This window comes from Bufo gargarizans, unplaced genomic scaffold (genome assembly GCF_014858855.1).
Source record: "Bufo gargarizans isolate SCDJY-AF-19 unplaced genomic scaffold, ASM1485885v1 original_scaffold_880_pilon, whole genome shotgun sequence".
NCBI lineage: Eukaryota > Metazoa > Chordata > Amphibia > Anura > Bufonidae > Bufo > Bufo gargarizans.
In genome coordinates this window covers 147,265-162,957 of record NW_025334739.1, presented here as the reverse complement: position 1 = coordinate 162,957, position 15,693 = coordinate 147,265, and the positions used below count along the sequence as shown (strand labels likewise).

General features: G+C 47.8%; 1 protein-coding gene across 1 annotated transcript in view; it reads right to left on the bottom strand.

The window, feature by feature from the left end:
- Nucleotides 1–338: 338 nt before the first annotated feature.
- LOC122924164 overlaps nt 339–15,693 on the bottom strand; it is a gene marked incomplete at its 3' end in the record, with an annotated part of 72,248 nt that continues 56,893 nt past the window's right edge. Inside the window, exon 2 of the mRNA XM_044275102.1 lies at nt 339–492. Coding sequence (XP_044131037.1) covers nt 339–492 — 154 coding nt within the window. The remainder of the gene's footprint in view (nt 493–15,693) is intronic.

Here is a 15,693-nt window from a genome sequence, read left to right as displayed (position 1 = left end):
ACACCCCTCTCCTAATATGTTCATAATGAGCCTTTTATTACAGAAGGAAGTATTGAGTCTGGATGCAATGCAACACAGGGTGGAGGACGATGCACAGAAAGGGTTAACCTGTGACGGCAATATCCTGTGGTGGGGAAAGAACTGCACGGTGATCTAATCTGCTGAACACGGAATAGATATTGAACCAGTGCAGCAGAACAGCATCCTACTGTGACACGTCAAGGAAATTTAGGAATCCCCCCAGAGGGTACGGTGTCGTCCATGATAGATCACAACTTATCACATTACAGTTGTGTGAACATCTGCATAGAAATTCTCATGCAAACAGCGCCACCTACCTGTAGTGCCTGGCTCTGCACGCTCTGCATCCAAGCAGGACTCCTGGATATGCGGTAGAGTAGAGGGGTCTTTTGCAATTTTGGGTTTCTGCTCAAGTTCTGTTACCTTGGAGGTCGAGCTGCTGGGTCCAAGAATGCGAGAGGCTGCGCTGCACTGATGGAAACAAGACAAGAGGACATCATAAACGACATTATATGTACGAGACCGTAAGCCAAAGGGAAAAAATACAGAAACACACAAAGAACATGGGGGAAGGCTGCTACTATACAACAGGCTTTATTATACTGCACTGAAAGATACGAGACGTTATAGCTTCCCTGTGCAGACCATACATAATACTGCTCCTATGTACAAGAATATAACTACTATAATACTGCTCCTATGTACAAGAATATAACTACTATAATACTGCCTCCTATGTACAAGAATATAGCTACTATAATACTGCTCCTATGTACAGGAATATAACTACTATAATACTGTCTCCTATGTACAAGAATATAACTACTATAATACTGCCTCCTATGTACAAGAATATAACTACTATAATACTGCCTCCTATGTACAAGAATATAACTACTATAATACTGCTCCTATGTATAAGAATATAACTACTATAATACTGCCTCCTATGTACAAGAATATAACTACTATAATACTGCTCCTATGTATAAGAATATAACTACTATAATACTGCTCCTATGTACAAGAATATAACTGCTATAATACTGCTCCTATGTACAAGAATATAACTACTATAATACTGCTCCTATGTACAAGAATATAACTACTATAATACTGTCTCCTGTGTACAAGAATATAACTACTATAATACTGCTCCTATGTACAAGAATATAACTACTATAATACTGCCTCCTATGTACAAGAATATAACTACTATAATACTGCTCCTATGTATAAGAATATAACTACTATAATACTGCCTCCTATGTACAAGAATATAACTACTATAATACTGCCTCCTATGTACAAGAATATAACTACTATAATACTGCCTCCTATGTACAAGAATATAACTGCTATAATACTGCCTCCTATGTACAAGAATATAACTACTATAATACTGCTCCTATGTACAAGAATATAACTACTATAATACTGTCTCCTATGTACAAGAATATAACTACTATAATACTGTCTCCTGTGTACAAGAATATAACTACTATAATACTGCTCCTATGTACAAGAATATAACTACTATAATACTGCCTCCTATGTACAAGAATATAACTACTATAATACTGTCTCCCGTGTACAAGAATATAACTACTATAATACTGCTCCCATGTACAAGAATATAACTACTATAATACTGCTCCTGTGTACAGGAATATAACTGCTATAATACTGCTCCTATGTACAAGAATATAACTACTATAATACTGCCTCCTATGTACAAGAATATAATGACTATAATACTGCTCCTATGTACAAGAATATAACTACTATAATACTGCTCCTATGTACAAGAATATAACTACTATAATACTGCTCCTATGTACAAGAATATAACTACTATAATACTGCCTCCTATGTACAAGAATATAACTGCTATAATACTGCTCCTATGTACAAGAATATAACTACTATAATACTGCTCCTATGTACAAGAATATAACTACTATAATACTGCTCCTATATACAAGAATATAACTACTATAATACTGCTCCTATGTACAAGAATATAACTGCTATAATACTGCTCCTATGTACAAGAATATAACTACTATAATACTGCCTCCTATGTACAAGAATATAACTACTATAATACTGCTCCTATGTACAAGAATATAACTACTATAATACTGCTCCTATGTACAGGAATATAACTACTATAATACTGCTCCTATGTACAAGAATATAACTACTATAATACTGCTCCTATGTACAGGAATATAACTACTATAATACTGCTCCTATGTACAAGAATATAGCTACTATAATACTGCTTCCTATGTACAAGAATATAACTACTATAATACTGCTCCTATGTACAGGAATATAACTGCTATAATACTGCTCCTATGTACAAGAATATAACTACTATAATACTGCTCCTATGTGCAAGGATATAACTGCTATAATACTGCCTCCTATGTACAAGGATATAACTGCTATAATACTGCTCCTATGTACAGAAATATAACTGCTATAATACTGCTCCTATGTACAGGAATATAACTACTATAATACTGCTCCTATGTACAAGAATATAACTGCTATAATACTGCTCCTATGTACAGAAATATAACTGCTATAATACTGCCTCCTGAGTGTCTGTAGATTGCAGTAGGTGGGAGAACTCTTGGCTCAGTCTTGCTCTAGCGCCCCCAGTGGTGCAGAGCGGTAATGCCCCCCTCCTCACTCTTGGCTCAGTCTTGCTCTAGCGCCCCCAGTGGTGCAGAGCGGTAATGCCCCCCTCCTCACTCTTGGCTCAGTCTTGCTCTAGCGCCCCCAGTGGTGCAGAGCGGTAATGCCCCCCTCCTCCTCACTGCTCCAGCAGCCACCTTGTGTTAATGCCCCTGTGAAATCTGACCCAGATTACAGGAGCTGCCGGCAGTGTGTGTTGCGGGAGGGCAGCACCAGATGACGGGGGTTTAATGATGTCCCTGTGCCTGAGCGGAGTTAATATTCGGAGGGGAGCAGCTGGTGACCTTTGTCCCTGGGAGATTTGCTGGCTCTGTACAGTATCAGGCATTATCCACCATACACATGGTAATCAGCAGAGCCGGGGCCGCTGATCTCTGCCGTCAGGTACCAGAGACCCCTCAGCTAGCGGCGCTGTGACCTCCAGTCATGTTATCGGACTACCACCCCCCAGAGCCACCACACTACTGATCCCATCATGGACAGAGGACTCCAATCGTGCACAGACAATCTGCAGATTCATTAAACCGCTGCCCGATTTCTTAGATACAAATCCGTCGCTAAATCAAGTCAAACCCTAAAATAAATACAATCTGCCAAGAGGAAAGCATACAAACGAGGCGCCCTGCTTTTCTGCTAGCTGTCAGTGAATGAAAACATTCTTATCCACATCCAGATACTGAAATCTCATCCAGACCCAACACTTCTCACAGCGGAGGGTTTGTTACTTTTGTATCCAGTCTGGTAGCAAAACCCATCAGCAGCACAAATCTCTCTCCTGTCCCGATTAGTTTGTTACAATGTATCAGTCTGGAGTCCAGGATGTTTAGCTCTAGCTTTATGTCTACCCTGGATACAATGGCGACGAAACATCAGCTGTGAAAAGGAATAGGCCGGGATGGGAAATACAAGGTTCTGGACGTAATAAAGAATGTTTTTATTCAAAGACAGCAAGCAGAGGAATTGAAACCTGTAGAACCTTTCCCAAGGATGCTTTGCATTAATGAAGCAGTCGTTAACCCCCTACTCCCCAGACTGCAGTGAGGTGGCCTGTGTAGCTGCTGCATGTCTCGCTGAGCCTGGCAGAGGATGCCCCCCGCCCGTCGGTGCCCATCCCCCACCCTCCCGTGGTACTGTATCTGTCAGGAAATCATTCCCACTTACACAAATGAGGAATAATTGATTTAAAGAAGCCATCTGTTTATATACAGGGAGAATCAGCTCAATTAGGGCGGATCTGTCCCCCTCGATAAGAGCGCGTCTCTCTGCCCCCGTGGAAGGGACGTTTCGTGCCCAGAACACGTCCTGGAAGACTCAGAACAAATTAGTGGCGGGATGAATGACGGTGGCATTAACGTGTTACCCAGCGCCCGTGGGCTCTTCAAATTAAGGCGCCAATTGCAGCCACCTCTGGAAAGTCGCCAAGGTCACGGGGTCATCGTCAGGAGCTGCGGCAAATTGTTTGTGCCGGACCGGACCGGACCGGACCGGACCGGACCGGACCATCGGGGGGGGGGGGGGGGGGGGGGGGGGAGTCTGTCGCCAGGGAAACGGAAAGTCTTCTGAGTGCGCAGCAACATGAGCAATAATAACGCAAAAGAACCAGACTGCCGCATCGGCTACATGGCGCCGCCCCTCGTCCGGGGGGAGAGGGGGAATCAATGGAAGCCGCGCTGTTTACATCAGACTGGATACATTGTAACAAATAACATCTGGATGTAAACAAGAATGTGCAACATTTCCCTCTTTTAGGCTCACCATAGACTGCCATTATAAAAATTGTTGCGCGACATTGGCGCAGTGTAGTTGTGCCCTGTCGCGCGACAAATGTCGTCATGTAGACCTAGCCTTACACCACTATATATATTTTATATAAGTGGGCGGGGCACGCGTAGGCAGGGCGGGGGGCACGCGTAGGCAGGGCGGGGCAAACGCATAGGCAGGGCGGGGCAAACGCGTAGGCAGGGCGGGGCAAACGCATAGGCAGGGCGGGGCAAACGCATAGGCAGGGCGGGGCAAACGCATAGGCAGGGCGGGGGAAACGCGTAGGCAGGGCGGGGGAAACGCGTAGGCAGGGCGGGGGAAACGCGTAGGCAGGGCGGGGGGCACGCGTAGGCAGGGCGGGGGGCACGCGTAGGCAGGGCGGGGCACGCGTAGGCAGGGCGGGGCACGCGTAGGCAGCTTGTGCCAGGAGTGTTATACAGTTACGGGAGTTGAGTAACCCTTTAAGGCCGGGGCTGCGCAGACACTTTTGAGGTGCCGCCATCAGACGTGCCAACCTTCTGCCGCCCTATCATTCCTCATGCGGCCCTGCATCTCCCCATCTTGCTATCGCTGCCCTCACATATAAAACATTACACATGGGTAAATAACGCCATATCCGTTTATGGGAAAGCTGGGTGACAAATAATATGGCCGCCATTACAGCGAATACATGGCCCTCACTTGTAGCATGACACACGATGCAGAACTAGGACTGTACCCCAGGAAGCCTGACAACCCACTGGGATTTGCAATGGGGACGACTGGTTGTCACCCAGAGGCGATTACGTTAGGGGCGTCCCTGGCGGTCATTTCCCAGGCACTGATCCACGATTATCCAGATAATGCCGCCATAGTCCTCCCTCCGAACATTATCTCGGTCACTGTATATGGGGGGGGCGGCGGGGGGCTTGTACGGCTCAAGTCAAGGGTGGAAGCCACTTGTGGAATGTGGGATCCAGTGCGGTGACAGAGGGGACGTCTCTCCCCCTGAAATTATAGGGGGGGGTCTATTATACTGTTATAAAGAGCGGCCTCACCTCGCCATTGTCGTCAGGGCAGAGGCGGCAGCTGCTCTGGGAGGATTATAATGGGCAGCGGGAGGAGAGGAGCCGCGGGCGCAATTACATGCGTGTTCCTGTCTGTCACTTTATCTCCCGCGTGGAGGGGGAGGGGGGCTTGGCCTCCATCTTGTGACAGTCCTCTCCATCTTGGCATGCACCGACTCATTTAACCCTAACATTCGCGCCCACCTTGCAAATTTTGGGCTCGCAGCACGTGTGGTCGGGATGCAAGCCGTAAGCTGATCCTGGACCACCAGTCATTTCGGCGCCGTTTACAGATTCTCCACTTACAAAAATTGCCAGGAAAAAAAAGCATCTACTATCAAGGAGAGTGGGGGTTGTGGTTAGGGGATGGGGGGGCAGATAATTTATTTACTTAATGGAGGAAACCAAGAGCTGCGGAGCCAATAGGGAGGCGGCTGTGACCGCGCCGGTGTTAGGGCTGCATTGTTAGATCCTGGCAGCGTTCCCGGCGCAGACTGGATGTCACTTGGCAGGAGAACAGGTCAGGCTTCCAGAAACCGGGCGAGCGGCGAAAAGGTGCCAGGGGGCACGCTCCCGGAGATTAACCCTTACACTGAGGACACAGGTCACGCTGGGCCTCATTCACACACGTGTCACCGCCGTCTCCTGTCCATACGGAGGAGGCCGTATATTATCTCAGCGTTAACCCCTTGACATATGAATTGTAACAGGCAGAATGTTCCGCCGTACGCAGCCACAGAGCGCTATACAACCGTGTGCAATATACATCGCACCGCGCAGTGCGGCCGCGTAATGTCAACCGGATTAGGCTACTTTCACACTGTGAGATCCGTTCAGGGCTCAGCGGTCCAAAACGGATCAGTTTTGCCCTAATGCATTCTGAATGGAAAAGGATCCGCTCAGAATGCGTCAGTTCCGTCTCCGCTGCGTCTCCATTCAGCTCTGGCGGCAGCCTGCAGCGTTTTGTGTCCGTCTGACGAAACTGAGCCAAACGGATCCGTCCTCCATTGACTTTCATTTCTTGTTCTTGGCATCATACAGATCATACAAACGGATCCGTTCTGAACAGATGCAGACGGTTGTATTATCTGAACGGATCCGCAGCAAACGCTAACAGACGAACCGTTCACAGACAACAGGCCGCCATGATGACACCTGCAGGGAGGAGGCAGGAACGTGAAGTCCCTACAGGGAAATTAATGGAAGCGACCCCGCTCATAAAGCGAGATAATCCCATAATAACAGCATGAAATTCCCTGTAATACCGAACACGGGGAGAGCGCAGATACAACCGCACTATACACGTGCACCTCAACAAAAATACCAGTAATACACTGCACAGGGGAGAGCACTCAAATAATCCGACAACTGGGGGAATCAAGAAAAACAGACACCAGAGCTGCACTCACTATTCTGCTGGTGCAGTCACTGTGTACATACATTACTTATCCTGTACTGATCCTGGGTTACATCCTGTATTATACTCCAGAGCTGCACTCACTATTCTGCTGGTGCAGTCACTGTGTACATACATTACTGATCCTGCACTGATCCTGAGTTACATCCTGCATTATACACCAGAGCTGCACTCACTATTCTGCTGGTGCAGTCACTGTGTACATACATTACTTATCCTGCACTGATCCTGAGTTACATCCTGTATTATCCTCCAGAGCTGCACTCACTATTCTGCTGGTGCAGTCACTGTGTACATACATTACTTATCCTGTACTGATCCTGAGTTACATCCTGTATTATACTCCAGAGCTGCACTCACTATTCTGCTGGTGCAGTCACTGTGTACATACATTACTTATCCTGTACTGATCCTGAGTTACATCCTGTATTATACTCCAGAGCTGCACTCACTATTCTGCTGGTGCAGTCACTGTGTACATACATTACTTATCCTGTACTGATCCTGAGTTACATCCTGTATTATACTCCAGAGCTGCACTCACTATTCTGCTGGTGCAGTCACTGTGTACATACATTACTTATCCTGTACTGATCCTGAGTTACATCCTGTATTATACTGCAGAGCTGCACTCACTATTCTGCTGGTGCAGTCACTGTGTACATACATTACTTATCCTGTACTGATCCTGAGTTACATCCTGTATTATACTCCAGAGCTGCACTCACTATTCTGCTGGTGCAGTCACTGTGTACATACATTACTTATCCTGCACTGATCCCGAGTTACATCCTGCATTATACTCCAGAGCTGCACTCACTATTCTGCTGGTGCAGTCACTGTGTACATACATTACTTATCCTGAGTTCTATCCTGTATTATACTCCAGAGCTGCACTCAGGGCTGATTTCTCCCAGCATTCCCTTCTTGTTCGGGGTCTGCATCCCGTGACCCCTTTATACTCGGTGCAGGCACTTAGTTGCGCCGTTTCCCCTGGGGTCTGACATCTTATTATGGGGGGGGCTCTAGTAAATTAGATTGTGAGCTCCTGATCGCAGGGATGGATGCGAGAGGCTATACCATTTGTACAGCGCGGCAGCATATGTTGGTGCCATATAAAGAGAGTGATGAGACACTCGCTGCCGCGCCGCACCCGCATCCTCCACGCGAGCGCAGCTGCTGTAATCCAGTTAAGCGCCAGGAGCTGACCAGATGGTTCACGAGCAGCTCTGGAAATGAACCCAGATGAATTTAATGGAAGAGTCACAGTGGAGGCGCGGAGCTGCGAACCTCCCGCGATACCTCACGACGCCAGCCATTAACCTCCTCCAGATGGGAAATATGATCCATCAGCCGCTACAGGCAGTATCACACAGGACGGGATTAGATACACCGCTCAGCAGGCAGTATCACACAGGACAGGATTAGATACACAGCTCAGCAGACAGTATCACACAGGAGGGGATTAGATACACAGCTCAGCAGACAGTATCACACAGGATAGGATTAGATACACAGCTCAGCAGACAGTATCACACAGGATAGGATTAGATACACAGCTCAGCAGTCAGTATCACACAGGATAGGATTAGATACACAGCTCAGCAGGAAGTATCACACAGGATAGGCTTAGATACACAGCTCAGCAGACAGTATCACACAGGCATAGATTAGATACACAGCTCAGCAGACAGTATCACACAGGATAGGATTAGATACACAGCTCAGCAGACAGTATCACACAGGATAGGATTAGATACACAGCTCAGCAGTCAGTATCACACAGGATAGGATTAGATACACAGCTCAGCAGGAAGTATCACACAGGGAAAGGATTAGATACACCGCTCAGCAGACAGTATCACACAGGACAGGATTAGATACACAGCTCAGCAGACAGTATCACACAGGATAGGATTAGATACACCGCTCAGCAGACAGTATCACACAGGATAGGATTAGATACACAGCTCAGCAGACAGTATCACACAGGACAGGATTAGATACACCGCTCAGCAGACAGTATCACACAGGAGAGGATTAGATACACGGCTCAGCAGACAGTATCACACAGGATAGGATTAGATACACCGATCAGCAGACAGTATCACACAGGATAGGATTAGATTACAAGCTCAGCAGACAGTATCACACAGGATGAGGATTAAGATACACAGATCAGCAGACAGTATCACACAGGAGAGGATTAGATACACAGCTCAGCAGACAGTATCACACAGGATAGGATTAGATACACAGCTCAGCAGGACAGTATCACACAGGATAGGATTAGATACACAGCTCAGCAGACAGTATCACACAGGATAGGATTAGATACACAAGCTCAGCAGACAGTATCACACAGGAGAGGATTAGATACACAGCTCAGCAGACAGTATCACACAGGATAGGATTAGATACACAGCTCAGCAGACAGTATCACACAGGATAGGATTAGATACACCGCTCAGCAGACAGTATCACACAGGAGTAGGGATTAGATACACAGGCTCAGCAGACAGTATCACACAGGAGAGGGATTAGATACACAGCTCAGCAGACAGGTATCACACAGGATAGGATTAGATACACAGCTCAGCAGACAGTATCACACAGGATAGGATTAGATACACAGCTCAGCAGACAGTATCACACAGGATAGGATTAGATACACAGCTCAGCAGACAGTATCACACAGGAGAGGATTAGATACACAGCTCAGCAGGACAGTATCACACAGGATAGGATTAGATACACAGCTCAGCAGACGTATCACACAGGAGGGATAGATACACAGCTCAGCAGACTGTATCACACAGGATAGGATTAGATACACAGCTCAGCAGACCGTATCACACAGGAGTAGATTAGATACCAGCTCAGCAGATGTATCACACAGGATAGGATTAGATACCGCTCAGCAGACAGTATCACACAGGCTAGGATTAGATACACAGCTCAGCAGGCAGGTATCACACAGGAGAGGATTAGATACACAGCTCAGCAGACGTATCACACAGGATAGGATTAGATACACAGCTCAGCAGACAGTATCACACAGGATAGGATTAGATACACAGCTCAGCAGACAGTATCACACAGGATAGGATTAGATACACAGCTCAGCAGACAGTATCACACAGGATAGGATTAGATACACAGCTCAGCAGACAGTATCACACAGGATAGGATTCGATACACAGCTCAGCAGACAGTATCACACAGGATAGGATTAGATACACAGCTCAGCAGACAGTATCACACAGGATAGGATTAGATACACAGCTCAGCAGACAGTATCACACAGGATAGGATTAGATACACAGCTCAGCAGACAGTATCACACAGGAGGGGATTAGATACACAGCTCAGCAGGCAGTATCACACAGGATAGGATTAGATACACAGCTCAGCAGACAGTATCACACAGGAGGGGATTAGATACACAGCTCAGCAGGACAGTATCACACAGGATAGGATTAGATACACAGCTCAGCAGACAGTATCACACAGGATAGGATTAGATACACAGCTCAGCAGACAGTATCACACAGGATAGGATTAGATACACAGCTCAGCAGACAGTATCACACAGGATAGGATTAGATACACAGCTCAGCAGACAGTATCACACAGGATAGGATTAGATACACAGCTCAGCAGACAGTATCACACAGGACAGGATTAGATACACAGCTCAGCAGTCAGTATCACACAGGACAGGATTAGATACATCACACAGGAGAGGATTAGATACACCGCTCAGCAGGCAGTATCACACAGGATAGGATTAGATACACCTCCCATTCCACAGGAGGGATTAGAGACACAGCTCAGCAGACAGTATCACACAGGATAGGATTAGATACACGGCTCAGCAGACAGTATCACACAGGATAGGATTAGATACACGGCTCAGCAGGACAGTATCACACAGGATAGGATTAGACACACAGGCTCAGCAGACAGTATCACACAGGATAGGATTAGATACACAGCTCAGCAGCAGTATCACACAGGATAGGATTAGATACACAGGCTCAGCAGGACAGTATCACACAGGATAGGATTAGATACACAGCTCAGCAGGCAGTATCACACAGGACAGGATTAGATACACAGCTCAGCAGTCAGTATCACACATGGTAGGATTAGATACACAGCTCAGCAGGCAGTATCACACATGGTAGGATTAGATACACAGCTCAGCAGACAGTATCACACATGGTAGGATTAGATACACAGCTCAGCAGACAGTATCACACATGGTAGGATTAGATACACAGCTCAGCAGACAGTATCACACATGGTAGGATTAGATACACAGCTCAGCAGACAGTATCACACAGGATAGGATTAGATACACAGCTCAGCAGACAGTATCACACAGGATAGGATTAGATACACAGCTCAGCAGACAGTATCACACAGGACAGGATTAGATACACAGCTCAGCAGACTATCACACAGGATAGGATTAGATACACAGCTCAGCAGACAGTATCACACATGGTAGGATTAGATACACAGCTCAGCAGACAGTATCACACAGGACAGGATTAGATACACGGCTCAGCAGACAGTATCACACAGGATAGGATTAGATACACAGCTCAGCAGGCAGTATCACACATGGTAGGATTAGATACACGGCTCAGCAGACAGTATCACACAGGATAGGATTAGATACACCGCTCAGCAGACTGTATCACACAGGACAGGATTAGATACACCGCTCAGCAGACAGTATCACACATGGTAGGATTAGATACACAGCTCAGCAGGCAGTATCACACATGGTAGGATTAGATACACAGCTCAGCAGACAGTATCACACATGGTAGGATTAGATACACTGGCTGCAGAAGGTATCACTTCTTGAGCAGTATTTTGGGTCATGACTGAACATACTCGGTATCTTTGCTTCATACGTGTTACATACATGTATGCAGGTGCACATGCGCCGACGTTGTGGCTTTTGTTCGGTGAGCTGCTTATTTTTTAACGCAAACAGTGCAGACGGCGAAGGGTTAATACATAATCCCACCCCCCTCCCCCACGGTTCCTTTCGGCGGGCCCTGAGGGGTTAACGCCGTGTTTTCTTGCGGCGGGTCGGAAGGAACACACTGAAATGGATAATGACACGGAGGCTGAGATCTGACAAACCGCTGCAAAGTGTTTACGGTGGAAATGGGAAGGCGCTGTCCCCCCCGCGCGGTGTATTGTGCAGGCGCCTCGCACCCCCCTCCTCGCGCTGGGGGGGGCAGAGCCGGGTTTTATGCCTTTCACTCCTCGCCAATTAAACGCTGCGCAGGCAGGTTCAGAAGCCGCTCGTTAGGACGAGAAGCTCCGAGAAAGCGTTTACCTCTAGGGTGCGGCGTACAATGGGGAAAGAGAAGACGTGCTGCGTTAACAGCCATACCCGCCCCCAGCCCCTCTCGCTAACGCACGCGCTCCCCTCCTCGTCTGAGCACTAACGTCAAAGAGATTAAATCCGCTCGCGAACAAGTTCGAGTCAAAGCAAAGAAAAGCCTCCAAGATTTGCTGAAAGAGACGCTTAACACTTGCGGGGAAGACGCCGCTGCGCTTTCATCTGCGCCCATTGAGATTCCAGCGTGCGCTCCTGTGTAAGGGGGCGACACTGAGGCCGGGACACGGGGGGTACAACATGGCGCCACTCTGTGGCCCAAAATACGTAAATTACTGCCCAATACAATCTGTGCTTCAATTTCTCACCATTTTTAAAAAGGCTGCTTGCTGTCACTGAACAGAAAGCTCCATCAGAGGTTGAAAACCAGAGTTCTCACAGCTGAGCGTTTGTTACAATGTATGCAGCCCAGCTACTCCTCTGTGATCTACAGACTGACACCTTCCACCCGCACTGATACACTGTAACAAACTATCAGAACAGGAGAGATTTGTGCTGCTGATGGGATTGGATACAATGTAACAAAACTTCAGGGAGTGATTACCTACCCCTCCCCCCCCCCCCCCCCCCCCCCCCCCCCCGCCAGGTACGCAGATAAGAGAACACACCGGACTCCCTCCTGCCCCTGAAGAGTCCCGAACCTCAGTTCTGTTTATCAAGAGGTTCTGCAGCAGCTACAAAAGAAATGTTGCACATGAACTGATGAAAACTGAGCAGCCCTGGTGTTAAGTGACCACGGACAGACGTTGATTTAAAGCAATCCCACCAAGGGTTAATAACATCTAAGCCCCAGACCCCAGGAGAGTATAGAATAATAATGTACAGCTGATTGCACTGCCCCTCCCCCATCATTCATCACATTCTAGTTTACTGCGCCCTCTAGTGGCCAAGGGGAGGTAAATGCCTCTTAGAATAATATGCTTGTAGCATTGTCTCTAATATCTATTCTCTAAGTGTAAGCTCTTATGGTCAGCGGGGTCCCCTCTCTCCTGTAGAGTGTAAGCTCTTATGGTCAGTGAGGTCCTCTCTCTTCTGTAGAGTGTAAGCTCTTATGGTCAGTGGGGTCCTCTCTCTTCTGTAGAGTGTAAGCTCTTATGGTCAGTGGGGTCCCCTCTCTTCTGTAGAGTGTAAGCTCTTATGGTCAGTGAGGTCCTCCCTCTCCTGTAGAGTGTAAGCTCTTATGGTCAGCGGGGTCCCCTCTCTCCTGTAGAGTGTAAGCTCTTATGGTCAGTGAGGTCCTCTCTCTCCTGTAGAGTGTAAGCTCTTATGGTCAGCGGGGTCCTCTCTCTCCTGTAGAGTGTAAGCTCTTATGGTCAGTGAGGTCCTCTCTCTCCTGTAGAGTGTAAGCTCTTATGGTCAGCGGAGGTCCTCTCTCCCTGTAGAGTGGTAAGCTCTTATGGTCAGCGGAGGTCCTCTCTCTCCTGTAGAGTGTAAGCTCTTATGGTCAGTGAGGTCCCTCTCTCTCCTGTAGAGTGTAAGCTCTTATGGTCATGCGGGTCCTCTCTCTCTCCTGTAGAGTGTAAGCTCTTATGGTCAGCGGGGTCCTCTCTCTCCTGTAGAGTGTAAGCTCTTAGGGTCAGTGTGGTCCTCTCTCTCTCCTGTAGAGTGTAAGCTCTTATGGTCAAGCTGGGTCCTCTCTCTCCTGTAGAGTGTAAGCTCTTATGGTCAGGGAGGTCCTCTCTCTCCTGTAGAGTGTAAGCTCTTATAGGTCAGTAGGCCTCTCTCTCTGTAGAGTGTAAAGCTCTTATGGTCAGTGAGGTCCTCTCTCTCCTGTAGAGTGTAAGCTCTTATGGTCAGTGAGGGTCCTCTCTCTTCTGTAGAGTGTAAGCTCTAATGGTCAGTGAGGTCCTCTCTCTCCTGTAGAGTGTAAGCTCTTATGGTCAGCGGGGTCCCCTCTCTCCTGTAGAGTGTAAGCTCTTATGGTCAGTGAGGTCCTCTCTCTCCTGTAGAGTGTAAGCTCTTATGGTCAGCGGGGTCCTCTCTCTCCTGTAGAGTGTAAGCTCTTATGGTCAGCGGGGTCTTCTCTCTCCTGTAGAGTGTAAGCTCTTATGGTCAGTGGGGTCCTCTCTCTCCTGTAGAGTGTAAGCTCTTATGGTCAGCGGGGTCCTCTCTCTCCTGTAGAGTGTAAGCTCTTATGGTCAGTGAGGTCCCTCTCTCTCCTGTAGAGTGTAAGCTCTTATGGTCAGCGGGGTCCTCTCTCTCCTGTAGAGTGTAAGCTCTTATGGTCAGTGAGGTCCTCTCTCTCTCCTGTAGAGTGTAAGCTCTTATGGTCAGCGGGGTCCCTCTCTCTCCTGTAGAGTGTAAGCTCTTATGTCAGTGGGGTCCTCTCTCTCCTGTAGAGTGTAAGCTCTTATGGTCAGCGGGGTCCTCTCTCTCCTTAGTGTAAGCTCTTGGGCTGTGCGGTCCTCTCTCTCCTGTAGAGTGTAAGCTCTTATGGTCAGTGAGGTCCTCTCTCTCCTGTAGAGTGTAAGCTCTTATGGTCAGTGGGGTCCTCTCTCTCCTGTAGAGTGTAAGCTCTTATGGTCAGTGGGTCCTCCTCTCTCCTGTAGAGTGTAAGCTCTTATGGTCAGTGAGGTCCTCTCTCTCCTGTAGAGTGTAAGCTCTTTATGGTCAGCGGGGTCCTCTCTCTCCTGTAGAGTGTAAGCTCTTATGGTCAGTGGGGTCCTCTCTCTCCTGTAGAGTGTAAGCTCTTATGGTCAGTGGGGTCCTCTCTCTCTCCTGTAGAGTGTAAGCTCTTATGGTCAGCGGGGTCCTCTCTCTCCTGTAGAGTGTAAGCTCTTATGGTCAGTGAGGTCCCTCTCTCTCCTGTAGAGTGTAAGCTCTTATGGTCAGCGGGGCCTCTCTCTCCTGTAGAGTGTAAGCTCTTATGGTCAGTGAGGTCCTCTCTCTCCTGTAGAGTGTAAGCTCTTATGGTCAGGGGTCCTCTCTCCTCTGTAGAGTGTAAGCTCTTATGGTCAGCTGGGGTCCTCTCTCTCCTGTAGAGTGTAAGCTCTTATGGTCAGTGAGGGTCCTCTCTCTCCTGTGGAGTGTAAGCTCTTATGGTCAGTGGGATCCTCTCTCTCCTGTAGAGTGTAAGCTCTTATGGTCAGTGAGGTCCTCTCTCTCCTGTAGAGTGTAAGCTCTTATGGTCAGCGAGGTCCTCTCTCTCTCTCCTGTAGAGTGTAAGCTCTTATGGTCAGCGGGTCCTCTCTCTCCTGTAGAGTGTAAGCTCTTATGGTCAGCGGGTCCTCTCTCTCCTGTAGAGTGTAAGCTCTTATGGTCAGTGAGGTCCTCTCTCTCCTGTAGAGTGTAAGCTCTTATGGTCAGTGGGG